Genomic DNA, 26,472 nt, shown 5'->3' on the forward strand with positions numbered 1-26,472 from the left:
TGAAATTAACTGAGCAGATTAATGTTTCCGTGGGGATTAACCCTTTTGACATTAATGACCACATGCTCTAATGAAAACTGTAACCTCTAGAGGCCACTAGTGGGGCTTTAGACTAAGCTTGTTAAACTGTAATCTTGTCATGACACTTTTTAATCTGAGAAGCTGTAGCTTTTACATGCATGGCCGATTTCAGTGAAACTTTAAAGGGTGCTTGCATTATTTACTCGGGGCGCTGTAATAACTTAATGTTACATAAACACAACCACTCGTCATGCTGTTGCTGCAAGTTTCTTTTTAGCTGTTTTAAGAAAATAGGAGCTTATAACCCGATAATAGACTAAATGGCTATTTAAGATACTGCACTGATGCAGTGCAAACATTTACAAACGGTATTGACTTTCCACAGATAAACTCCGAGGAACTGCCCTGAGTGGCCGTAATGATTGCGTATTGGATGGTAAACTGTCAGATAGCTGTGGTATGGATTAATGCAGAGTGATCTTTAAGCGAGTGGACCCTGAACTTTCCGTCAGTTCTCTGTGAAACTCAAAAAGAGCAAAGGTGACAACGTGCGGACTAAAGTGATCTCACCTGTCATGTTGCAGTATACCTGTGCGGGCCCCAGGGGGCCACTCCCATCTGGATCAATGGAGTAGAAGCCCGAGGAGCTGCCAATCAGCTTGTAGGCCTCGCAGGACGACTCGTAAATGGCTGGAAGAAGCAGAGCGGGGACACAATTCACTTATTCCTCCAAGAGTCAGCCCACGCAGCGACAGCTTTCTCCTGGCTGAGTCATCTGACTCTACACATACTTATTATGTATTTATTGTTTTCATACTTTAAAAAAAAAAGTTAAGCGGGGGCTGTTGGTGACATATGTTGCTGTTCTATCTACATCCACATTTTAGCAGGTTTTGCGCTGACGCAGATAATGGCACAGCAACAACGACTCCTGTCTGGATACTACAGTTAATGACAACCGAAAGGCCTCAGTGGATTATTTTTTTTCTTTACTATAAAATACTGAGGTATATTCACTTTCCAGTCAAAACCATGTCTCTCTAAAATGTTATGGACACGAACAGGACGTATGAACCAAAGGACATGTAATCCTCCACATTTAAGCATGTGAAACCAATCACCAAACTGGCTTAGCCCGCCTCCGTTAGTCCCAGTTCCTGCACAGCACATGTGCAGTTTACAGTAACAACAGTAGTAGATTTACTGCTCAACATTCTTAGTACTGTTCAAAACAGTGGGTCCATGATTTAAGACAGAGGAAGACAACATCAGCCTTCTCATCTTCTTTGTTCGTTAAAATTACAACTGCAGCTTGCAGTTTTTATCAGGTGTGGCTACGTAGATAATTAAACTAATGTTAGCTCGGTTCATTAATTAATGTTTCCAGCTGACTAGATCTAAGTACAAGTTCTCTTGATTATGTACTTGATGACCACAAATGCTGGAAGACCACAGCTTAAATGTTCCTTTGCACAGCGCCAGACCAAACACTCCATTGGTGATTGGTTCCGAATAATCAGGTTTCAGATATTCATGTCTCAGCTGTAGATGGAAAATGTGTTTTTGGGGAAGCTTGTGACAGTTGAGCTGAGGAAAAAAAAAAAAGGGCCTATTTTTAATTCAGCAGATAGTCTTTTCTGTCATGTTCCCTCCAACGTGCAAAGAACACTGCATATAAACAAGAAATCAGCATTCTGGGGAAAGAGAATTTCACACACAGTTTACAACATCAGTCTCCACAGCCAATATCAAGACGATGTAGGGGGATGTCAAAAAAAAAAAAAAAAAAAAAAAGACACCCGTGAGGAAAAACTCCTACATGTGGAGTCAGTCTAAACTCAGGGAACCTAACGCTATTTAAGGATGTGGCAAAAAAACAAAAAACAAACAGAGTCTCAGAAATTTGAAAGTGAGAATAGCAGCAGTGATTGTAAGGTCACGTCAGGCTGAAGCAGGATGAGTTTTTTGGTTTTGCCTCTCAGCTGCACATAGTAAAGAAAGCTGAATCAAATGACACAGCTCAGTAGGCCTGGAATACATGGGGAGGTACAGAGGCTGTAATGGCAGGTTTGAGACAAGGTGAAGAAATGAACGCGAGATGAACTGCTCACAGTTGTGACAGGTCGCTCCGGAGTATCCTGTTCCCGAACAGTCGCAGGAGAAGGAGCTCCACGTCTGAGAGCAGCGGCCGCCGTGTTCACACAGGTTGGGGAGGCATCTGAAAAAACACATTTTTAACAGTTACAGCTTATTTTCATCTTCGATCACTCTGGTGACAAGCAGAAAATAATGAGAATACAGATATTAAAAAAAATAAAAAACAATATAAATTGAAATATGTATCATAATATAAATATTTTTTATAACAAAACTCAACTTCAGCTCTTGTTTATTCCAGTTTTAAAGCACTTTTTTTTAAAGAAATTATGCTCTGAGGAGCAGAAAAAATGACAAAAACAAAATCTCATACAAACGTCTGAGGCATTTGTCTTAGGTATCTGTAGAGGTACTTCTTTTGTTAGTGTTTACAAAGCTGATCTTTTATTTATCAGGTAAGCAAGACCCCTGTTCGCCGTTCTCTTTATTCTCCTGCGTGCAGTTACGAACACCAGCTTTTGAACTCACCCAAAAGAATAATTTTCTGTTTATTCATGTTTTGCGAAGCTGCATTAAAAATCTCTAAATAACTGTGAAATAACTGTGTCTCATACTGTGCCCTTGTCTGAGTTTGAAAAAGCTGACACATCGCTGCGTTTCTCTAAAAATAAAAGCATTGCTGTCACCTTCAGACTAGAATGCCTGTTAATGGGATTTTACCACAATGAGCGCTTCACAGAAATTTTTAAACCGCACTATTCTGATTAATAGTCCCTTCCTCAAGCCTCCTCCAGTTTCACATAATTGCCAGCCTTTCGAGCATGCATCTATAATTTCATACACTTTCATCTCTCACCTATTAACTGCAGCGGAGTGGGCCAGCCGCAACACAGATAAGGTTGCACCCATTGGTTTAATTACCATCAAGCTATTTTCTCTTCTTGTGTTCATGAGTGCCCTTACAGGTCATGAAATTACAGTAGCCAGCACACCTAAATGCACACTAACCACAAATTGAGTCACAAGATTTAATTAGACACAGAGAGAAGGAAATGAACATTGATAATGTTAATTTTCTCATACTCCGGGGTCATTAATACGCCGCGGCGGGTGAAATGACAGTTAACGTCAATATAATAAACAGGACATCGGCCTCACATCACATCGCATGTCCTCACAACAGATTACACCACAGAGGCATCAACTGCAGATCGAGGAACAGTGCTGATAATCTGCACTACGTTCTTTGTTGCTGTATATACATATACAGCATCGTGCATACAGTACAATACAGGTAAGCTGTATTATTTGTACTTGCATATTTCTTCTGAAATACATTTTGAAGTGCCTATTGATTTTGTAATTTTTCCACGTTTAGATTTCATCTCGCTGGTGAAGAAAGCAGAACATGTCATGTCTAAAGAGTTAGATTCAGCTTGTTGTGGAAGTCTTCTGCTTCCTCGTAACCATAAAGTGCCCAGAGTTGCTTTAAAGATTTTTCTTTATATGATACAAATGGTTAGAAATGGGTTTTTTTTAACCATCTGAAAGAGTTCACCAAAAAGAAGCTTTTTGTAATATAAAAACTCTATTTCAGCCCAGTTGCCACACCACTTTACACTCATCCATCAATGTATTCAGTTTTTAGGGAAAAACACGAAACACTTATACACACAAACGATGCATCTGAGCTCGGGGGGGAAAAAAAAAAAAACCCCATCTCATTCCATCGCTCTGTCATTTCCTACAGTGCATCCCCTCGCACACTGACACAACAGACTGGCAGCGCTGTTGTGTTTGCATATCCTCCGACAGCGAACAATCTGGCATAGAAAGAAGGTAGTTTGAAATCTGACAAAGGAGAGATTTCTCCTCGGGGCAAATACAAGGGAATAATGGCAGTCTGCGTGTTTCTCTCGGTCCCTTAAATGTTCCGAGCCACGTGCAGACATTCGCAGAGCACGCAGGTCTGCTGATCCCATGCACGGGGCCCACAGCTGTGCAGGGTAATGAGGGATAGCATGCCACGCAGGACAGTAGGGAGCAGCTTGTTAGCATAGTCCTCTGCCAGAGAAGGTGTTACCGACTTTCTGTTGCAATTTAATTGGATGATCCTGTCAGCATGTTTGTCTACATGGGACAAGATGTCAGTGACTCTCAGGCTGCTCTGTAGACAACATACTGCCATCCACAAATTAACAATGTGGGCATGAATAACTCTGCTGCCAACTCGGAGAGTGTCGCTCAGATTTTTATGCCTGACACATTTTGTCTTTTGAACATCAAGGTTTTTCTCTGTCCCCGAGAGACCCGTCCTCTAATTAAATAAAAGTGCAAATAAGAAATTCAGACTACTTTACCTGTCTCTCATATTGCAGGTGTCAAATTGAAGCTCATTATAATTTCCCAGCAGTCCTTGCTGTACATGACTGAGATTCATTGGCTGGTTGTCGATGAATATGAGCCGCATACAGCCCTGGAACTTCGGGGTCGGGACCTCGCAGTCCGTGGTGGGACAGCCTGGATGGAAGAGACACAGGATGCAACCTTTCAAGCAATAAGCTGTTACAGCGCGTGTTAAACAGAAATAACATGGTATCGTAATACTGCAGACACACGGTGAGAATCCACCAACCTCCAAAATAAAAGTTTCCTCTCGATTCCACTTGTTCCCACAGTTCAGTTGGGGAGCACGGCTCACCGTCCACAGTCAAAGTCATCTGTAGATTCCTCGTGTCGAGATTTACGGAGTGCCACAGTCCATCGCTTACTCTGTGACCTAAAGAAGAACATTTCACATTTGCAAACGGTTTAGTCGGCTGCAGCACAGAAAGCTATCTGTCGTAGACCTGGAAGCTGTGAGAAGTTTCTCTGTTTTATCTGAATGTGGTACGGTCATAATGGTGTTTCCTCAGTAGCCATCAGTATTTGTGTTATCAGGGCGCCATGCAGCAGCGGCCCCAGGAAAACACGACTTTCAGTGATTCGTTTCATCGGTATTTGGCTTTAATTAAAAACACACTTTTCATACTGTTGATACTGATAGTTTTGTAACACCTGCCTTTCCTCTCAGCACTGTTCCTTCGCACAGTTGTTTTTGGATCACCGACACGAGAGACAGTCACAAACACTCAGCGCCTCAAACGCTCAGCGCCTCAAACAAAAACTCTCCCTCCTCCGCTCTGTCACTTGTCAACAAAAATCTTCCTGCATATTTTATCATCTAGATTAAGTTATTGTGCAAATGAGAAAGAGCGACTCTAAAGTCAGCTTCTTCTTCTTCTTCTTGGTGTTAATTAACACCAAGAACCTGACAGACGAACACTGTAGGTGAAACACTACCAGTGGAGTAAGGTAAACAAGTACTGTGCTCAGTTACTGTATTTTATACTTATAAATTCTACATTTCAGATGGGATTATAGTAGCTTTTATTTCATTGCAGCTGCGTATGTAAGCGTATATTAAATAGTTCCAATAAGCTCCACTTTGACCAGCTGCGACATCACATCATGCTAATTGCTCAGTAATAATGATATTACAATATTACAGTATACAATAATACAACACTGTGCTTGCACAGTGATACTTTCAAGCACATTTAAATACATTTTCAAGATAATATTTAACAATTTTTATTTACTCAAGAAATTTATTTTTATATAACAATATTGCTGCTGCTGCATAAGTGGAGGATCTGAATACTTCCTCCATACTGAGTTATTTCTTAGATGTGAGACACACGTGTATTCTTACCTGGTGCTGAATCACTTTTAATCTTTAACTTTCTGCATATAATCACCCTCATGCCAGTTGTGTAAATTCCCTGCCTGATTTCTGAAAATTGTATTTCATGACTGCCGTTTCTGTTTTTTGAAGTTGCATCCAATTTATTTCCTTCAAACGCCACCAAATTTGAGTCTCGTTTTCCAAATAGGTGTCCCCCTGATAAAGCTAATATTTCGATACCTGGTAAGCAAATCAAGCTGAAAATCAGTTTAAACCCAAAACGATGAGTAATAATCCAACTCAGCATGATCCACAAAGCATTTCTGTTAAACTGACAGCGACAGCTCATCGTCACAGAGCTGTAGCTTTCAAGGCCACAATGGCAGCTGTGACCTGAAATTACTGAGCCACACCTTCGTCCTGACGGTGCTGGTCCCAGACTAAATTTGCATCCAGATGGAGCTGTGCTGCTGCCTGGGAGCTCAGAGGGGACCTGAGGGTCATGCAGAGTGCACCCTGGGAGTTATTTTAGTTAGTCTAAAATCAGATATGTCCGAGCTCTTGGGAAAATGAGATTTTCACACAGAGTCCACTGACGCCTGTCGCTCAGAGCAGAACCTTTAATCCCAGAATACTGTGAGTGCCATGGGCGTTTTTCTCCACTCCATTGACTGTTTCACGGAATAAACAGTGTAGCTGCGAGGGACTGCTGATGAGCATCAGTGGGAGTTTCCTTTCTCCCCTTTCAGCTCATATATATATCATGATCTCCTCGCTGTCCTGCTCCTGGCCAAGCTGGGAGTGTCATGGCACTATCTAGGACACAGATTTAAAGTGTTTTGTATCGTGTCAGTGATCTGCATGACTTTTGCTCAACAGTTAGGAAAAATAAAAAAGGTTTGCTTATTCTTCTTACGTATGAGGCTACATCTGTGAGCCCCAACGATGCCTCCAGGAAATACACAGTTTCATGTGACAGTTTCATGCCATTACTGCACCAGGATGCAGTGGCAGCTGCCTCAGGCCACTGACAGCTCTAACTGGCAGTTGATGCAGCGTAAGCTAAATGAAACAAAAGCTAATTTGCTTTGTTGTTACCCATTGTAGACACTTGTGCATCTCTTGGTTTGACTGGAAGACAAAGATTGTTTGTCCGTGTGAAAATTAAGCCCAGGCTGTTGATGCAGATCATTTCTGGGCTGAACAGAGGGAGATACGGATCAATATTCCTTCCACACTACTGCTCGTGCGCACTCACAGCATTTTATCAAACCCTGCCAATTGCATTTAGGCTTAAGCTACTCCATTGTCCACGTCAGCCTGAAAAATAAACAACTGAGTGATATTTCTAATAAAACCGAAAAACTGCCTGATTTGCAACAACTTTGCAGCTCCCTTTAACGACTGCACGGAGACACCTGCGCTGCATCTGACATTGATATGGAGTGTGTGATATTGCTGTACCTTGGGAGGAGAGTGGCAAGAAAGGTGAGAATGCTCTATATTCACCTGACTTGATTTGCTTTTAATTAAAATCCTCAGTTTAAGATTCACTGCTTCCCTCTTTTCTGGTTAACGGAGCATAGAACGCACAGAGAGATGCACACAATTTAAAGTTATCAAAAAAAAAAAAAATGTTGCGCACTGAAGAGGCATCAACAGGTAACTCTTTAAAGTTAAAATGACCCTAACCCGACACAGCATGCGTTAAAAATTTACCAGCAGTGAGTCCAGGTTTCTCTGCTTGGATCTCGCTGCTCGGTAATGATTCAGCTCATCCATCATACAGAAGATTTCCAGCTGCTCCCAGTATCATACGCCCTTTTCACACTGGACTATCAGCATTTCAGCACCCTGGTGCAGTTAGGGAATCGACCTCTCTCCTGTCTGCGTTTGATGCAGTACATTCACAAGTCTGTGTTTTATACACGTTTGCAGACTAGATCCCAGGGTTTATCTCTTAGTACATTTAAAATGTTAATGGTCTCCGTGCTGAGTAGCTACATTAGTCCACCGTCCACACAAGAGGAAGCAAAACAAGGACTCCTAATGAAAATAAGTGGGTGAATAAAGAGATAAATACCCCCCATTACTGAGAAGTCAATTCATGCCAAAACGAATATGAAATTACTCTGATAAATTCATTTGCAACTTTTACTTTTCACATCACTGCAAACAACAGGAGGACTCCAGGTCACACTCCTCACGTGCTGCAGCTGTATCGCTGATAGGCCCTCGAGCAGATAATTTAATGCAATCAGAGGTAAATTATATAAATGGGAATATTGTCCCTTAGCTGCGGTTGTCTCCTCTATCTATATTTCCCTGCAGCCCCACCATCTGCTGAAACTCTGGCTTACCCAACCAATCACAGTTATCTGTGTTATCTCTGCTAAGCAATCCCACGCAGAGGATTGGATGATGTTTTATCTGAGAAATTCTGAGAAAATAAACTTTTTTGAGTTTATTGAGGACAAAGGTGATAAAAGCAAGTCGGATGAAATTCCGCGCACCGCTCACTCAGCGTGCTCTGCTTCCAGATTTTGGATTAGGGTGACACTGTCTGTCTTTGTGTGCCTCGGTGAGTGAAGCACAAAAACAAGCGGCCCCGTCGACTTTGTGCACTTCGTTGTGCAAATGGGACACTCTGGGGTCAGCGTGCTCATGTGGATGTTTGTGTCTCAAGTTCCTCACAAGTAAGAAGGAAAGAAATACACCGGTATACGCATCTTCAAGGTCAGGTTTAAGGTTTAGGTGCTGCGCTTGGTGTTTCCTTCGCCAGATTTCTGCTTGTTTCTTCAGTTAATGCAGAAAATAAAGTCAGTGACAGACTTAAAGGTGTCCCGCAGTGCATTTTTGTAAATAAACAAAAGTTATGTTCATATTCCGTGTTAGTCACCAAAACGCATTGTGTGTATCCTTGAACTCAATGCGCCTTATTGAATGAATTTCCTTCTACATAAAACATTTGCAAAGTATTTTACATCCAGCATTGTTTACATGTTTTCATCTGTTTCTTCCCAGTCTTTGCTGGCACTGTGCAGCACACTGTATCCTGGCAGGTCACCACCGTGTGCATATGCGGGAGAAAAACAAAAGAGCGACCCAGTCATAGAAAAACAGCTACACAGCACTGCCTGTATCTCCACAGGGACTCTTAAAACATTAAACCATTAAAACCAGTAAATGGTTTTAACGTTGTGGCTGATTGGTGTTGCGTGTGTGTGTGTGTGTGTGTGTGAGCTGTGGACGCACCAGTAGAGGCTTCCGATTTCTGTTGTCCTGAGCTGCGGAGGGTCAGATGCAGTCGGCTGTTGCTGATCTGCAGCGCCAGTCTCTGGGGCCCCGGGTTCAGCTGCACAGAGAGGAGCAGCCCATCTGGGTTCCACGTCCTGAACTGGAAGCGAACGGAGAAGCCCCCTGTGGCAGACGCTGCTGACGGAAGCGACAGGAAGCTGCTGCTGGAGCTCAGAAAGGTGCAAGCCACCAGCTGGGGCTGTGAGCATGAGAAGGTCACGTTGCCCTGGAGGACGACAAAGCCAAGGACGCAGATTTGCATGTGTCTTCAGCTATGTTTAGGAAAGGCTGGTCTCATGTGGAATTCACTGTGATATGGCTGGAAATAAATGTCATGTCGATGTGCACAGATGGTTAAAGAACCGTGAGTAAAACCTCATCTTAACCCCAACAGGATCATTGGATGAAACCTTTAACCAGTTAAACTGACTTATTTGTCAACAGTTGTAAATTAATCACAATTTTACAGCAGTTTGACATTTTGGGAATTATGCTCATTTGTTTCTAACTGAGATTTAGATGAAAGGATCGATAACACTCTCAGTCCCAAGGTATCAACGTCAGCCTCTCAGCACCTTTAAAGCTCACTAATTAACACTTTATATCTCCTTTGTTTAATCTTTTCATTTTTTTGCAGGGTGTTATGTGCTGTGCATGGCTGGTTGGATGCGTACACCCCCAGCTAACCAGCTGTCGCCTGTCACTTTATGTTTTGCATACAGACGAGAGAGTGGTATCACTCTTCTCATGAAACTCTGGGCAAGAAAGCGAATAAACATATTTCCCAAAATGCTGAACTATTCCTTTAAGAACGTCATATGAAGCCAATCGAAACTAACGACTCATGACAGCTCTTTTCTTTTTATTGTTCTTTTCCCCGTGAAGCTAAGACAGATTTTCCTCACATAGTGAAGAAATCTATACGGCTCAGTGGCCGCGTAAACTGAAACGCAAGCAGAAATTCAGAAAAGGCTGGATCCAATGCGAATCCATGTATTTATTTGAAATTTGTTTGCCCCGAACCGATATCGTCGAGCAGCCGAGACAAAACCCAATTCAGTTTAGTTCTGTGCAATTCACAGGTTGTGTTAGGAACATTCAAACTCAGACCGGCCGTGTCTGCCGAGGTCAGAGTCCCATCAGTCCTAGCGCCCGCAGGGCAGCGTGGAGCAATCACAGCACTTTGACTCTCAATGTGATTCCTCCATCAACCTCAGGGAGATTGTCCCATTGAAATTCCATTACAGCTTCCATCATGACAGTCTCTCTCTCCACCTCTCTGCTTCTGTTGTCAGTAAAGGCCTTTTAACGCAGCAATCAGACATTAAATGTAGGGAGGTGTCTCAGATGAGATGTGGCTCGTGGCTCTCGGGCCGACCAGTCTGATTTGTGTAGGAGGTTGACTCTCTAAATGAATCCGCTCACGCACTCGGACTGAATGATTATAGCGGTTAGGATTGCAATGGATATAACAATTGTTTTCAAGTTATCCTCTCCTTCCACTTTCTGACCACCATCTTTTAAATCTGACTAATCAAATATAATCAGATCACAAATCAGCTGAGAGAAAAAAAAAAAAAAAATCAAACAACAAAGACAAATAATCAATCATGGCTCTGGGAAGTGTGTACAGTGTGTACAAAAAGGGCCAGAGACGTCTCTATTTTCGGAGACGGTTAAGGTCCTTTAACATCTGCTGGACAGTGCTGCGGATGTTCTATGAGTCTGTGGTGGCCGGTGCCATCCTGTACGCTGTTGCCTGCTGGGGCAGCAGCCTGAAGGTGAAGGACACGAACAGACTCAACAATATTGGACTCTCCTTCACACCCTCTCCACCGTGTGCCGATCGGTCACAGAAGCTCGTTCAGCAACAGACTCATTGTTCCACGCTGCACAACAGAGCGACACAGGAAATCATTCCTGCCTGATTCTGTCGCTATCAAGCTACTCGAAAAATCACAGACGCATGTATACTGTGCATACTTCATTCTCGACCTCATGTACATGAAGAAAATATTAAGATGTCTTTATGTTTTCTATTTTTACATTATTTTGTATATTTTCATATTATTTGTATTATATTGTTCTGTTTGATATTGGAGTATATGTATACTGTAAGGGGGTACTGCTATATCCTACTTTACTTTCACTATACTATACTTTCTATTTTTGTTTCACTTCATTAATCTTATTTATTTTAGAAACATTTTTCTCTTGTGAACACACTCAATGTGCAATTTTCTTCTTTTCCAATTGGGAGTTTTGCAAGTAACAAAAGAATTTCCCCACAGGGATTAATAAAGTTTTTCTGATTCTGATTCTGAAGGGTGACATCGGTCTGTTGGTCTTTGTCAGACAGAGATATCTCAGTAACTAGCATGCTAACACGCTAACCCAAGATGTCACATTACACCTAAACATGAGCATGTGAGCATGCTGGTGTTTAGTGTCTTATTTGTTCAAATAATTAAGTTCATTTTACTAAGATTCATTTACGAACAACCTGCATGTACGTGTTTTCCTACATATATGTTATATGACTCGTTCTTTCATATACTCTTGTCTTTTTTATTACATTATAAAATCACCTCATTGTTAATCGCTTCCTGATGAGAAGCAATTTCTTGAGCAAACGGAGCTAAAACCCTTGTATACGCTAAGTCTTACAGGAGACATTTATATGAATCTACATTCAACCCACATTTATATATGCCATTCTTAGCAGAGACTCTCTTCCACAGTGTAATTTTACACAATTTACTGCTAAACAATAGAATTACAATGAATTGCAATACATGATTACCAAATTAAGCTATATTACACCGTGACTTTTGTCACCCCCAGTACGCTCGCCCACTTTCTCTTACTCGCCCACCTGGGCGCCCTTTCTGTTCCTCTCCCTCTCTTTAAATATTATTATATCAATTTTCCTTTGTGAGAGGGATGTTGTGCGCTGTAAGATGGCTCGCGAATGGCAAAGTGCTTTTTCACATTTCAAATCTTTTCTTGTACGAGAAACACAAGAACCATAAGGTGCTCCAGGGAATACAACGAGTATTCATTTTTATCACAGACAGGTCAATATATTGGCTGATATTCCCTTATCTCACATGCATCTGTGTATATGTCACTATGAAGTAAACAGGTTTCACACTGAAACGCAAAATACGTGTTTGAAATACTTTAACTGACAAGTTTATTTTTCCGCTGACAAATGTAATTAATAATAAATAATAATAAAATTTAAGGTATCTTTTAATTATGTGTTATATTTACAAAATATGTATATTAGTCGATAGTCTGGCTCTATCCATTAAACAAGCTTTTCAGGAAACATCTTCAAAAGGAAGATCGGATGCATTTCACAGTATATGTGCACAAGCAGCTGACTCACTGAAAGAGCTGCAGCGTGGTATAAACACTGCCTAAAAATCAGAGCTCTGAAAAAATCTAACTTACCACACTGTGTATCTGTGGCTTGCGCCTCTTTGCCAGGTCTATGATATTGATTCCGTTGTAGTAGAGGTTTTCCATGCAGCCGTGGAAGTTCTTCCTCAGAAAGGTGCCAGGTTTTCCAGGCAGCGGGATGCCTCCAAAACTCAGCTACGATGAAGAGAGAACCACAGAGGAAGACTGGGATATATCACGAGATTTCACTGGATACTGGATTTAATCCAGTATAACCAAGTATAAAAATGCATATTCATGTATGCTATTTTCATAAATATGGCAGAAAATGAAATTTGCATTCTGTTCTGTATTTTACTGTATGTTAAACCATCACCAGTGTAAATACAGCCTCAAAATACATGAGGCCCACACATGTATTCTCACCAGTTACTGCATAAACAGCTGAGCCAGTGATTCAGCAAGTGAGAAAACAACACCCACTCACTGGATCCAAACATACAGTGCATTCAGAAAGTATTCAGACTCCTTCACTTTTTTTTTTTTTTATGCTGCAGCCTTATGCTAAAATCAGATTTTTTTTTTTCCCTCATCAATCTACACTCAATGCCCCAAAAATGACAGAGCGAAGACAGAATTTTAGAAATGCTAATTAATTAAAAACGAAAAACTGAAATATCACGAGGTGTGGGGGGTTCTGAATACATTCTGAATGCAATTTACGCTCTACATGAATACAGTATGTGTACTGCTGTTTTCCATAGTTTGGTGTTTGTCCTTTAGTTCTAATCGAGAGAAATCTTGAAATCTTTTTTTTTGGTGTGGAATAACTTGGCTAGCCTGCACAGAACCCTGACCCAAACCCCATCTAATGCCTGGAACACCAACTGTGTGCTAGACCTTATCACCCAACATCAGCGCCTGACCTCACTCATGCTCTTGTGGCTGAATGGGAGAAAATCCCTGCAGCCGGGTTCCAAAATATTTTTGGAAAGCCTTCCCAGGAAAGTGGGTGCTGTTATAGTGACAAAAGGCTGCCCATAGTTCTGGAATGATATTATTGTAATGTTAAAGTGTCCACATTGTTGTATTTCAACACTTTATGCAAAATCAAACTGCATCTTTGAGGGTGATATTTTCAGAAAATGGCCCTCATGAAACGCCTGCACCTTAACTGCTGCTGCCATGCCTGTCAAATTCTTAGTAATTCTTACACAATGGATTCTGATTGATCGCAGACGGAAGCAACGGGCTTCGCATTTCCAGCCAGTGACTGTGGATTTCGCCGGCTGAAATGACAACTTCCACCAGCAAATTTTTATCAGCTCTGGCTCATTATCCTTAGCTACCTCCCCTCGTTGAAATCACTGTCTCAAGCTGATGCATTTTAAAAGAAATCCCCTGTAAAAGGGTTAAAAATGCACTTAATTGCTACATTATTAATCTGATTGCAAATAATTCAGGTTTTTTTTTTTTTTGTGACTTAAAGTGAAAAGGTTCCGCAGCGTAAAATGCTGTGCAGCAGTTATTAGAGGTTGACAGGAATAACACACTAAACTTACACAGTTTAATGTGTTATTCCTTTCAGGTTATTATATGTTATGGACATGTTCAAATCATGTCCCTTCTCCGGGGCGTACATGGACTGCTCTGTTCACCATAGTGCTCCAAGGCTCATTACTAACTCCACTGTTCATCATTGTGTTATCAGTGGTAGTGGTGAGGCTGTCTGGTCCACACTGGATAAATTCATTAAGTGGTACACTCACATTTACAAAGCTGCTCTTGCTATCTCACCTCCAGTTTATGTAATTTAATCAACCCGTGGACTCACCTCATAGTCCACCTCCAGCGAGTGCCCTTCTCCTTTGGTTTGGAAGTGCTGTGTGTGGGAGTCCACCGTGAGGTTAACTTGCTTGTTGAAGCGCTCTATATGAACAGAGTGCCAGTGCTGGTCATCCAGCAGACTGCCCACAGTGACAGCAACACGGCCGCTGCTGAACCTCAGCCTGCTGTCGTCTGGAGAAACACAAAGGGAACAGCAGGAGCACAGTGAGCAGCTTTATATCTCCCACAGAGAAGCTGTAAATGTGTGAGGGCAGACAGACAGAGCTGGTGTGTAGAACAAGGGCAAAAAAAAAAAAAAAAAAACCATATATAAACACAATTATTCTCCATCCATTCATCTGGATGATGTATACCAGCACAGAAACAGATAAAATGGTATGGAGGTGGGTTTATGCTGCTAAAATGGTTATTTGGACAATGAATTAGCAGCAGTTTATGTTATTTATTAACCTGACGATACATAAACCTCTTTTTTCTTTTCTTTTCTTTTTTCTATGTTTCATCAACTAAATTTATCGATTTGAAGACATAACTTTGGTCTTTGGTATGTTGTGAAAAGACTCTTGTGATTACTAGGAGGAGATGTACACATGAAATCCATCACATCGCTATGATAATAATGCTCAATCTCAGATACACCTATGTTAAAGGCTCCACAGCCTCATTCACATTTCAGCCTAAATTCTTCTGTAAATAAAACATTGATGAGAGAGCTTCGTGAGGCACAGTTCACCCAGGTTGAGGTAGAGGTCCAGTCTTCCTCGGTGTAGCTCCAGGGTGATGTAATCTCCTCTCTGCCCCTCTCCGTGCAGTAAAACACCCTCGGCCTGATGGCTCTTGAACCGCAGAGAGATCACATCCTTCACTGTCGACATGGACTTCTGGTTGAACCGATACAGCAGTGAGCTTCTGCCGTCAAAGTCCGCCACATACGACTCTGAAAGGAAATCAGAGTGCCTCTGAAATTAGTATTAGTAGTTACAGTGGTGTCACTGTCTGGAAAATTTCCTCTTCAATTGAGGACGTTTCATTTTGTTTTTGTTTTCGCTGTTCTTTCTTTTGGATAAATTTAAAGCAGCCTTATTGCTTTGCTTCCTCTGAAAATAATCACATGAAGGTAAGCGTGTTACTCAGTAAATTATGTTTGAGCACTGTCAATTAATTTGAGCATTAAATCGTTTATTTTTTGCTCAAAATTGGACACATGTTAAAATCCATAAAATAATTACCAACACAGGTGGAAAGCTGGTATTATACTACTGCTCCTGTTACTACTGCGACTCATACTGATACTATTGGTGCTAACACTGCTCTTTTTTCTCAATAAATGCTCTTTTTCTTTAATTTTGTTAAAACTTTGTCGAATTGCTGCCAAAAGTGACAGAACGCAAATCCTAAATGGGCAACACGTTATGTTTAGATGATGCCAAAACTGTGGGAGGAGGAGTTTGGGAAACAAGAAGTGGAAGAATAACAAGTCTGTGAGCGTGCGAGATATTAATAGAGTGGCTGTGGCACGTGACGGCAAACACTATTAAGAGGAGCAACAACAGAAACAACAACAATAAAAAAAAAAAAAAAAACAAGAATCATACAAAATGATAAAGAAGGCGGGAGGGTGACATTTTCAGTGGAAATGTTGCTTCAAGCCATTTAATTTACAGCACAGTCGCTGCCACTGGCTTTCTGTTCAGTAAAGACCTATGAAATTCAGCTCAATGCACCAGCATAATCCTCTCAGTACTAATACTGCTTTCCTGTAAATGTATATAAGCAACATACGGTAAGAGTCTGTGCATTCTGTCCACAGCGGTGTCCACAGGCCATTTCTTTTCCTTCACACTGAAATGAAGCCATTGATACACCTGTGCGATACGAAGGGTCTACAGGAGACTTCACAGGTTTATCAGCTCTCACACAGGGCGTCATGAGAAGCGTAGCTCCGTTAATCACTGTCTGAACGTGATCCCGCTCTGCCTGTCGCACTGCAGTGGTGCTGACACCCAGGCTGTTACAGAAATCAAAACGAACACGGGCAGATTATTTTTACGCAGTGACGAGGACTTTTCCGTTTACGCACGTCTTTGCCCTACTCATGATACCCAAACTAACCCGCTCCCTGTCAAAATAAAGGGGATCTCAGTCTCCGCGATCGTCCCTCTGTGTCGCTCTCCTCATTCATATACAATAGAGTTCAGGGAGTCCTGGAGAACAGAGCTGAGATCAGTTAATAGTGTGAGGCGTTCTCAGTGTCACCTCCAAATAATCCTGCTTCACAGAGACACACACAGTGTACAGCTGCATGATCGCAGACGTGTTACCTGCCTGTGCTTCTCTCTCGGTTTCTCTAACTTAATGCCATTCATCAGTTATATGTAATTCATATGGTATTTTCAGTAGTTCATATACATTTATATTGAACAATATGGGGGAGTATATGAGGCCACATTAGCTTTATACCTGCTTATACAACACTAATACATTTCAGGATGTGCGGTGTGGTCGGTCATCATAAAACCGCTCACTGTGGGATATTCTGAGGGTGTTTCACAGTGCAGTAATTCACTGGCTCATCTAGTTAGTGCTGCTTCACAACGCGTGGGAGAGGTGTGTAAGTGAATCCCCAGTACATGTATTTTTATTGAGGACTGCTCAGGTTATTAATTTCACTGTGTGTGTGTGTGTGTGAAGTACACTCACAGAGGCCCGGTCTGTTTTTGTTTCTCATCACAATCACAAGTATGGAATTATTTTAATGTAGTCTTTTAATATTAAATCTTTTAGGACAGTTATTCCGAAATCATGATTTAATAATGTTCTTCTCAGAATTAAAACAACTTCACTAACCGACAGTCAGCCGAGCATTAATGACAACACAGTGCAGTAACTACAGAATCAGTGGAGCTGAGTGTTTCTGTGTCCAAGTACTATTTATTTATTATTTACCTGTATAATATTATACCTTTATTTGCAATTCAATACATTTAAATATGTGATTTAAAGGTATCTGAATCACCAAAGCGTAAACAAGATGGCAGCTAAGTTAGCTACATTTAGCATCGTTTTTTTTTTTTTTTTTGTCCATCATTATTTGATTTCGCTGCTGCCTTATTTAATTCTGTGAAATAACAAACTGAGTAACCAAAATCTCAGTTCACCAAAATTGGTATTTTTCATTTACAGATAACCACTCGGGGAAAATCAATAACTATTCTTATAGCCATGGCTACCTCACATGCTAGCTTCTACTTTTTAAAACTGGCCTTGTATTCAGCATCTTTCTGTGACAGAGAAAAAACATATGTTTTCACTGACACATTTCTGTGGCATAACATTTCCTTTTAAACAGCACAACTGATGGCAGGTCGGGGTTATGACTCAGTTTTGACCAAACATGTCGTTGCTGTGTTTGGCCTTTGTGGAGCAGCACTGTTTGTCTGTGGAAACCCGCACGTCGCTGGTGTGTTGGCGCGCGTCATCACGGCCTGATGATCCAGAAAAGCAGCAATTTTCACATTTTCTCCCAGGACTGGCACATCCTGTCTACTGTCTGTGAGGAGCATCTGGTGCATATTACACGTTTCAACATGCATCAGTTGGCACAACGCTGGCTGGAGCTAGCACTTCACGAGCAGGCCCACTTAGTTGCTCCTTTGTCACTTTGTTGTGTCCGTTATGTGGGACACCCTTTCCTGTCACGGCAGAGCAATGACTCAGTGGTGAAACCCAAATGAATAGACTCTGCAGTATAAAAGCGTGCTTCCTGAAATAAGCTGTGCCAACCAGAAAACAACGTTTGACATCTCAACACATTTTTACAATTAAATTGGTATCTTGTTAGACGCTTTAAGGCGGTAAGGTAATAAAGTAAAGGTGGAAAAGAACGAACAAGCAAACGAACATTCTGATTTTGTTAGTTGTCAACCCATTTGTGTTAGCATGAGTGTAAGCATGAACACAGACATCTATATTAAGCTGCAGCCTGTTTTTATATGATCTGTCTCAACTCTGTGTGTGTGTTTCTAGGTCACAGTAGTTCTTACAAATTATACTGTTCTTTGCAACAATATTTAATAAGAACATCAGCTCCACTCAAAGCTCTATTTGTTTGCTATAAGGTAAAACAAAGCTGTAAAATACCACAGGCTACCACCTGTCAAAACAATGTAATGCATCTAGTTTAAAGTTTTACTGCTAAATGTGAGAAGATCCCTGTGCATATATGTGTTTCTCACCCTATATGTGACTAATCTGTCTTTTGATTAGTCATTTCACTGCTTGTCTGGAGTATTAAACAGCGTGTTAAAAGCAGGTGGAAAGAAAACAGTCCTCATTAAACTCAAGAGTGTAGCTGAACAGCTGGATGTATAAATGAACAAATCCTTGCAGGTGGTGTAACTACAGAGGTTTGATGTGTAGACCGAGTGCTTTCTTAGCGTGGCATTAACTGCAGGGTGTGCGTTACTCACTGTAGGAGCAGCCATACACCTCCACTCTGAGGCCCATCCAGCCGCTGGGGTTCCAGCCGAGAGGGACGAAACGCAGGAAGCGTGTTCTCACTGGGTGGGACAGCTTGTTCTGGACAACGGCCTCTGAATTCACGTTCCCGACAAACCTCTGCAGGACCAGAGAGGGACAAAGACTGCAGCTGTGATGGCAGCAAAAAAACAAAAAAAAACCAAAACCTGATATAGAACAAGTGACCAGCGCTCCACTGGGAAACAACAAACGAGCTCAGATCTGAAACGAATAGTAATATTTTCACCAGGGAGTAGAAAAGTCTGTTTTTAGCTGAATACTTGAAATACAAGCAGAATAAAAATCTAAATCCTTGCATAGCACAGACAGCAACAAAGTGCTGACAAGGCTAACCCAAGGGTAATGTCTTCCTCCTATCCTTGAACATACTATTTAATGTAAAGTGATAAGAATCATTGTGCGGTGTGGAAATATGAGCATATCCGTTCAAACAAGTCCATGTGAGACGGAGGAAAAATGACCACTGAGGCAGGCTGGGGTAAAATAAGTGCTCTCGTGTTGTGTTTTCTCCCCTCAGAGCTAAAAATGAAAACCTCTGAGTGCAATTGTGAGATGTCATTCTTCTTTTTATTTTCCAGCCCTCGTCTACTTTCAGTCTGCGCCAAACAACGCCAGGGGACATGAATAGAGAAACAGAGAGCGAATGAAAGATGGAGACAGAAACAGAGACAAGAAACTTCTCCCCTCAAATGACTGATCACCGGCTTCTTCATAACTGATTCTAGGCAGGTGACATATCCGATCAATAGCTACTCGCACTATAAAGATCAGAAAAGACAGATCATTGACAGTAGAGCTCCAGGCTTTTGTGAATAGCTCAACACAGTCAGACAAGGCAGATAATTCAGCTTTCCGCAACAACAGAAACACAGTGACCAGCGGCACAAATGACCGTCCGATGCTTGTGGATTGCTGCAAAGCAGAGGAATCATTAAAAACACTGGGATGCTGCTTCTCGGTAAATAATCAAGGCAACAGTGCAACTGTTAAGGCTGTTATTGTGATTTATGCCACTGCTTTGCCATTTTGAGCCTTTTACTGAGAGGAGCCCGGTGGCTGAGTCTTAAAACACGTACAAGCTAGCCTAATTTATATATGCACAGTAATTCACAGGAGGGATTAACAAAAGGCACTGGGGCTTTCGCACTTGGTTGAGGAAAATGTATTACAGTAGCAAAGCAAACAGCATTTACAGCAAATTAAAAATACACACACACAAAAAAAAGAGAAACACGTTAGCGTCGAAAAAACAAGGCACACATTTTCACAAAACTAAGGTTTTCTCAATGCTTTCAGCCACAAAATCAAATGCTCAGGCTGATGAAATCATGCTGCTGTCTGTGTCGTACAGGGGTGTGGTCCTGACCTTGTTATTTTCAGGTTCTGTGTAAGATACACTGCTGTAGAAGACAGTAGAGGACAGTAGGAGATATTCAAAAGCTGTAATTTAAAGCCCCTAAGACCATGGTTTCAGATGTTAAGTATTTCTTTACAGCATAGTCATATCAAATATTCATGACTAGATAAGCAGCAATCAAAATTAAAGCTCAGGGGGAAAAAAAGCCTCCTCAGGAATTATTTATTAATCAAAAACTGCGAAAAACTTGGACGATGTTCTTCATCGGGACTCGGTGGGCGTGGTTTGAGCTGATTTGACTGACAGCGCTGGCGACATAAGCAATCAAGCCACCAACTATCATTAACTTCTGATTCAGACGTCGTTAAGCTCAGTTCTCAGAATAAATTATACCTTTTTTTTCCCCAAATGAGTCCTGCCCACTTCAGAAAAACAAAAAACTCGTGTGAAGGAACCAAAACTGTTGCAACATGGACAGAAAATATGTGTGTCCTTGTAGGAGGACATTGCACATAACAATAGTAACAAAAAAGAACATTTTTTTCTTCTATTTTCTTTGGTTAGGATAACACACCATATAAGATCAGGGTATTTTTAGTGTATGGTGCACGTATCGTAATTATTAGCCCGGTCTTTCCACTTGAACTCCCAGCTGAACTTCTGGAAAATCTAATGAACCAAATGAACTCTGATTGAGGCTGCGGAGCAGTCATTCTAACAGTTCATTAGCTAACAATGCTCACACACGTCAGCACGAGTCATTAGTATTCAAGAGCAATACCACTCCAAGAACACCGCTGAGGCTGTCCTGAGCTATGACGTTTGTGTTTTGTCCTCTCTGGAAAAACTTACGACAGAACATCCTGTGCGTTCCAGCCGGGAGATGAGGCAACGTCTCTGAATAAAGGCCTGAGGGTGCAGGAGATTTTCCGAGGGGCCAGAGGACCGGCGTTGGTCCTTATCCGCATAAACAATCCTAACCCCACAGTGACTTCATTATTTCTATTTATGTTTCTGTCACTGTGGAACAGTCTCCCTCCCTGTTCATTAAGACTCTTTACTCTTCCTCTCCAGTGATGAGCTCCCTTGTGCCACTTTTCCTTTATGTTGCATACAGCTCAGGCACATAAGTTTATTTTAATCAACTCACTGGGGGATAAATCCTGCTGCTGGCGATGAAGACGCTGCAGTGTGTTCAGGGAGGTCAGCGGCCAGATAAACTGCCTCAGGAAACACGTAGTGGAAATTACCAATACATGACCTTGCCACGAGTGAAAACGCTACTTCAGTCCCTGGTCTCCAGTCATATAGTCCCTGACCAGGATCCACAAGATCTTAGATATTTCTTCAATATCTTAGTTAGAAACGACTGAAGTCTGATCTTACTAATGTGCTGCGTTCTCTGCACTCAGGTCTCGCTGAGCATCAATACGGGAAACATGTTTACAGTGACAATGTAAACATGCTGATGTGTAGCAGGTATAATATTTACGATCTCAGTTTAAGGTGTTAATGTGCTAACGCTAGCTAATTTGCTAATTAGCAGTGGAAGCGACGTACTGGAAAAATTCATCGTAGCGCTCGACGAACAGTCAGGGCATCACCAAAGTCGGTAGGACTCATCCTCTGGGGACCATGAATGTCTGTCTTCCAACTGCTCTTGAGCCATGTCAGTCTGGACCTGACTGACCGACCAAACCAACTACACTGCCGTCTCCAGAGCAATGCAGCTCTTAACTGAGCCGACAATTTTCATGCTTAGTGAACAAAAGATTGTTTAAACTTCCTAAGAGATCAAGTTGTTTAAGATCACAAGTACTATCATCCTGCAAGGCCAATCTGAAGTGTTGCTGTTGTTGTTGTGTTAAAAGAAAACGTTATTGGGAGCAGAAAATTGCTCTGCAGCACTCGTGCAAACACATTCTAATCATTCTAATCCTCGCTGGATCCCCATCTACCTGAACAGCTAACCTGCAAGAAAATAAATGTTTAAAATTTCCCCCTTAAGGAGGAGATTTTATTTCACACATTCATTCACAGCTACATTCAGAAGAGAATTCTAAATAAGGCTTTCTAAGGATAATGATATTAATCTGGCCCCCTCGCTTCCTCTTCCCACCTTTGAATATTTGCAAAGACCATCTTGCTAATTTACCATGAAATCGACTGAATATATAATACAGGGAATTAGACTGATGGCGGCTCTGCCATTTTTAGAGAGTTTACTTAGAAAATATCGTCAAGTACAAGCCTATTTTTTTCACATAAGGACAGACATTCAAGAATATGTCTTTATAAGTCAGTCATTCTTTGTGTTTGACAGCACATACGGTGATAAAAGTCCACATTTCAACTCATCAAAGCCTCTGCAGACATAAGTCATTTTCACAGATTTCCTCCCCTGGCTTTCACTAATTAGGTCATTACCAGCTTGTAGAAAGAGTGTCGTCCTGTTGTTTCACATGTTCCTCTTGTACTTAATAAGGCTTTGCTCAGAACACTCCCACAGACAGAAGACTGACAGGAGCAGATGTCAACGCTGCCACTAAGATCGGACGCAAAAAAAAAAGAAAAAGTGGCTGTATGCATGTATGTTTTCCTACATGTCAAAGCCAGTATGTGATTTAACTTCTATCTCCAGTGTTTTACTTCACACCCAGGGGCGGAGCTTAGGGGTGCAGGTGTCAGTGGGTCAGCTTTAGTTGAGAGCAGGATGAGTTTTTCTCCAGGGCTTTGCTTCACCACCACCAAAATGTCGACTTTGCAAACAACATATTTACCACCCTCAGGATAGTTATAATGCATTGTCTCATGTTACATAATACTACGCATTTTAATGCAGACTACTGAGGCAGTATCAAAGTCCCATGCCATTTTTGTTTTGAGAAACCTGAAGCATGCTGGTAGGATCACCGACCCACAGCCCAGGTTTTATTTTTATAGAGCTAATTTTTCTATGGAGCTAATTTGGCTCAGCATTAGCTCAGAGTGGCTGAGAGCTAGCAGTCATATCAGCAGCTGCTGCTCTCTCATTAGTCCCCCTCAGTTCACTTTCTGACAGTGAGCTGTTACCTTTGAGCTTCACTTGTTAAAATGCCAGACGGATGTGGGTTAGTATCAGCCAAAGGTCTTGGTGAAAGCTGTAGTTAGTCAGCTTGGGTGTGAGTTTCATTGGAGACGGCAGACTAATTGGCTGCTATTCAACCTCCACTATCTTAAAATCCGAGTTCACGTGTATACCAGAGAAGAGCGGGGAGGCGTGAGGTCTAAATTTTCTGTGAGCGTGCGTTTAATACGCATCAGTAAATATAAGCAAAACAAGCAGTCAGGCCTGGCTCTGATGCTTGCCAAGCCCGCTTGCCAGAGGATGTTGCCTGTTTTGACTGGTATGGTGCAGCACTGGCTGAGTGAAACATGAATCTTATTATGTGAAAGTTTAGCATCTTTCTTTTGTCTCTCTCGTGAGTCCGTTACAAAGGGCGGTTGCTGCAGGTCTTGTCGGCGATATGGAGACAAAATGCCTCATCTTCTCACCGCGCAGCAGCTTTATTTCTCTTCTCGGGCATAATGATATGAGGACTGACAGTGTGCTGAAGAAGCTGTGAGCTGTTTAACACGAGATCTCTCAAAATCGGTCACTGGATAACACGTACAATAAGGTCTCAGTGAACTTCATCACTAAGATAACAAAAAGTCCTGCAACAGTTTTTTTCTAGATGGTGAATGAATTCCAGAGCATTTTCTATAAAACTGTTTAATTGTTTCAGGGAGTTTTTTTCTAAAAAAATCTGATTATAACAAGAGTAAATGGCATATTTGTTGGGGACTACCAACAAATGCAGATTAATGCACATTTGTTGTGTTAGTGACAATAACACTATGAATACAGTATGTTTTATATTGTTACAGGGTTTTGTGGAGGAAGTTTCTGACTTGGCTCAGAGTTAAAACCCTGTTTTTCAGCCACATGATGTTTGATTTCATCACTAATTCCTATATTCTAGTGGACTTTAGATAATGCATTTTTAAATGTGGGGGAACATAAATAATTCACAGCAACACAGCGTGAGACAGATTGTTCGCCCTCACATCTTTGCGCCCTTCTAGTTTCAACACAATGAAAAAAGATCATTTTGCAGCAGTGACACGCCAGTGGGCAACTACACACTATGCTAATTCGACTGCCAAGTAGAAAACACACTGAAAAACAATTTACCATCTTGTTGGCAGCCTTTGACATTATTGGGGCAAACACAATTAAGAATTAATGGCATGTGCCAACGTGAGGCTATTTTCTTAGGCTCCGAATCCTCGCACGGGCTGGCAGAAAATGTTGTGACGTTACATGAAAGATAAAAAAAAAAAAAAAGTGGTATCATAATTGTGTTGACACCAGATACTCGCCACACTTTGGAATTTGTCTGAAAAACGTGAGAGGATCTGTTATCTGACGCTGAACTGTAATGTCATCAATCACTTGGTCCACAGAGCACAACACATGAAGAAGAATCATCTCATGTGACAGAAGGTCACATCTAATTCTTACTCTCAGTGTTTATGATCTGACTGTGACCATAAAAACCCCGAAAACAAGTTGCAATCTTCTCCTCTAACTCTCAACAAGGAAGCATAGAGGTATATTTCCAAAATGTCGACCTATTGCCAAGAATAAACCTTAGACATTGTTGCCTCTACATCTGGACATTTCCGCACATTTCAAGTTGTTCATTTTGTTTTACGACCGAAATAAAACAGAAAATAACACAGATATTTGTGGCATTCAGCTGTAAACAGCACAGAGCAAAAGTTGGACAGAACGCTGGTCAAGTGAAAACATCCACGTGTGGACTCACCCCGACACCGTCCTCATGCCTGTACTGTTTCCAGGTCCGGCCCGTGTCACTGTAGAGCAGCAGGTAACTGCTGACCCAGTCCCAGCTGTCATAACGTCCCTGTGTGGCCACAGCTGTCACCTCCATCTGCTCCCTGAGGTCCACCTGGAGCCAGGGCTCCTGGTCAGTCACCATGGGGGACCAGCCTCCTGCTCCTGGGGGAGAGCAGAGAAACACAGGCGGGGGGGGGGGGGGTCCTCAGCTCTCGCAAAATAGCTGATTCATCCTGAAGTGTGTTCAGCCGCTACTAACGCACCTGCTAAAATATTTTGGTTCTTTTCCCACAATCTAAAAATGATTATCTTGTTAGCATTCACCGACTGTTCAGCTCTGATTAGGTTTTGATGGCATATGTAGCATGCTCAAAACTCATGGGAGCTGCAGTTGTTGAATGTTATTTATTCCACAGCAGTTCCCTTTTACTCGAGACACTACAAATTGTACCAGAGTTACTGAGGCTTTTTTCCTTATGACTGATTTGACAATTTGGCCGATTTGAAAATAGCCGCAGTGAAACGCTTTTTATTGCCATCTGTCTTTTATCAGTTTAATATTTCCTGTTGCTTTCTGATTTGCTTATGGAAGTTATTTATTTTAAAATTTAGTTTTATTATTTAGTTTTACTGTGTGAGCTAATACACAGCCATTACTTTCCCATCTCTTTAAAATAGTGGAACAGTGTCCACCTGAGCTAGAACCTGTGGTAAATGCAGCACGTCCCCATATTTCACATTTCATTTGTCACTGTCTTCAGAAACAACCCACAGGACCGTAACAAAAACAGTTCGTACGAGTGTTTTCTGCTCTGCTACCTCTATTGTTCACGCTCACTGGTAGCTGCGGGTGCGGCAGGTGGGTGGTGCATAATTGAAGCGTTCAGAAATAATCTGAATCTGCGCGGGAACATTGTTTTTCGTACTCACCGTCTCTTCTGTTGAGCTTGGCATTGTAAGCAGCATAACTGGCTGAGGACTGAGTGGAGCTCTGAAAGGATGAATGGGGTAACGCTGATATTAGAGGACCGTTGCAATTATCTGTGAAAGAGAACGGAGAGAAAACACGGACAATTCAGAGGCCATTAACTTCCAAACATCGGTGCTGCTTAAATCTTGTGTGTATTTTATACAACTTATTTCACATGCAAATCTGACTATATAAAAGACAGCTCTGAAGACGCCTCGCTGAAAATGGAAAATGCATCCAGGACTGGTTAAACATGTTGGTTCAAAGTGCATCTTAACCTGTCGGTGGAGAAGTTTTAAAGCAAGAACTGGAGAAAATAACAA

The 26,472-nt window shown here is 41.6% G+C and overlaps 1 protein-coding gene across 3 annotated transcripts in view; it reads right to left on the reverse strand.

The window, feature by feature from the left end:
• The window catches only part of LOC121194576 (contactin-associated protein-like 5), a 67,217-nt gene that overhangs the window by 26,580 nt on the left and 14,165 nt on the right, over positions 1-26,472 (reverse strand). For all 3 annotated transcript variants that reach the window (XM_041057514.1, XM_041057515.1, XM_041057516.1), the window contains exons 2-12: positions 26,110-26,220; positions 25,148-25,341; positions 18,868-19,015; positions 15,132-15,335; positions 14,385-14,569; positions 12,602-12,745; positions 9,101-9,368; positions 4,754-4,897; positions 4,479-4,638; positions 2,133-2,239; positions 592-711 (exon numbers count right to left, since the gene is read on the reverse strand). In XM_041057514.1, coding sequence (XP_040913448.1) covers positions 592-711; positions 2,133-2,239; positions 4,479-4,638; positions 4,754-4,897; positions 9,101-9,368; positions 12,602-12,745; positions 14,385-14,569; positions 15,132-15,335; positions 18,868-19,015; positions 25,148-25,341; positions 26,110-26,220 — 1,785 coding nt within the window. The remainder of the gene's footprint in view (positions 1-591; positions 712-2,132; positions 2,240-4,478; positions 4,639-4,753; positions 4,898-9,100; positions 9,369-12,601; positions 12,746-14,384; positions 14,570-15,131; positions 15,336-18,867; positions 19,016-25,147; positions 25,342-26,109; positions 26,221-26,472) is intronic.

This window comes from Toxotes jaculatrix, chromosome 15 (genome assembly GCF_017976425.1).
Source record: "Toxotes jaculatrix isolate fToxJac2 chromosome 15, fToxJac2.pri, whole genome shotgun sequence".
Lineage (NCBI taxonomy): Eukaryota > Metazoa > Chordata > Actinopteri > Toxotidae > Toxotes > Toxotes jaculatrix.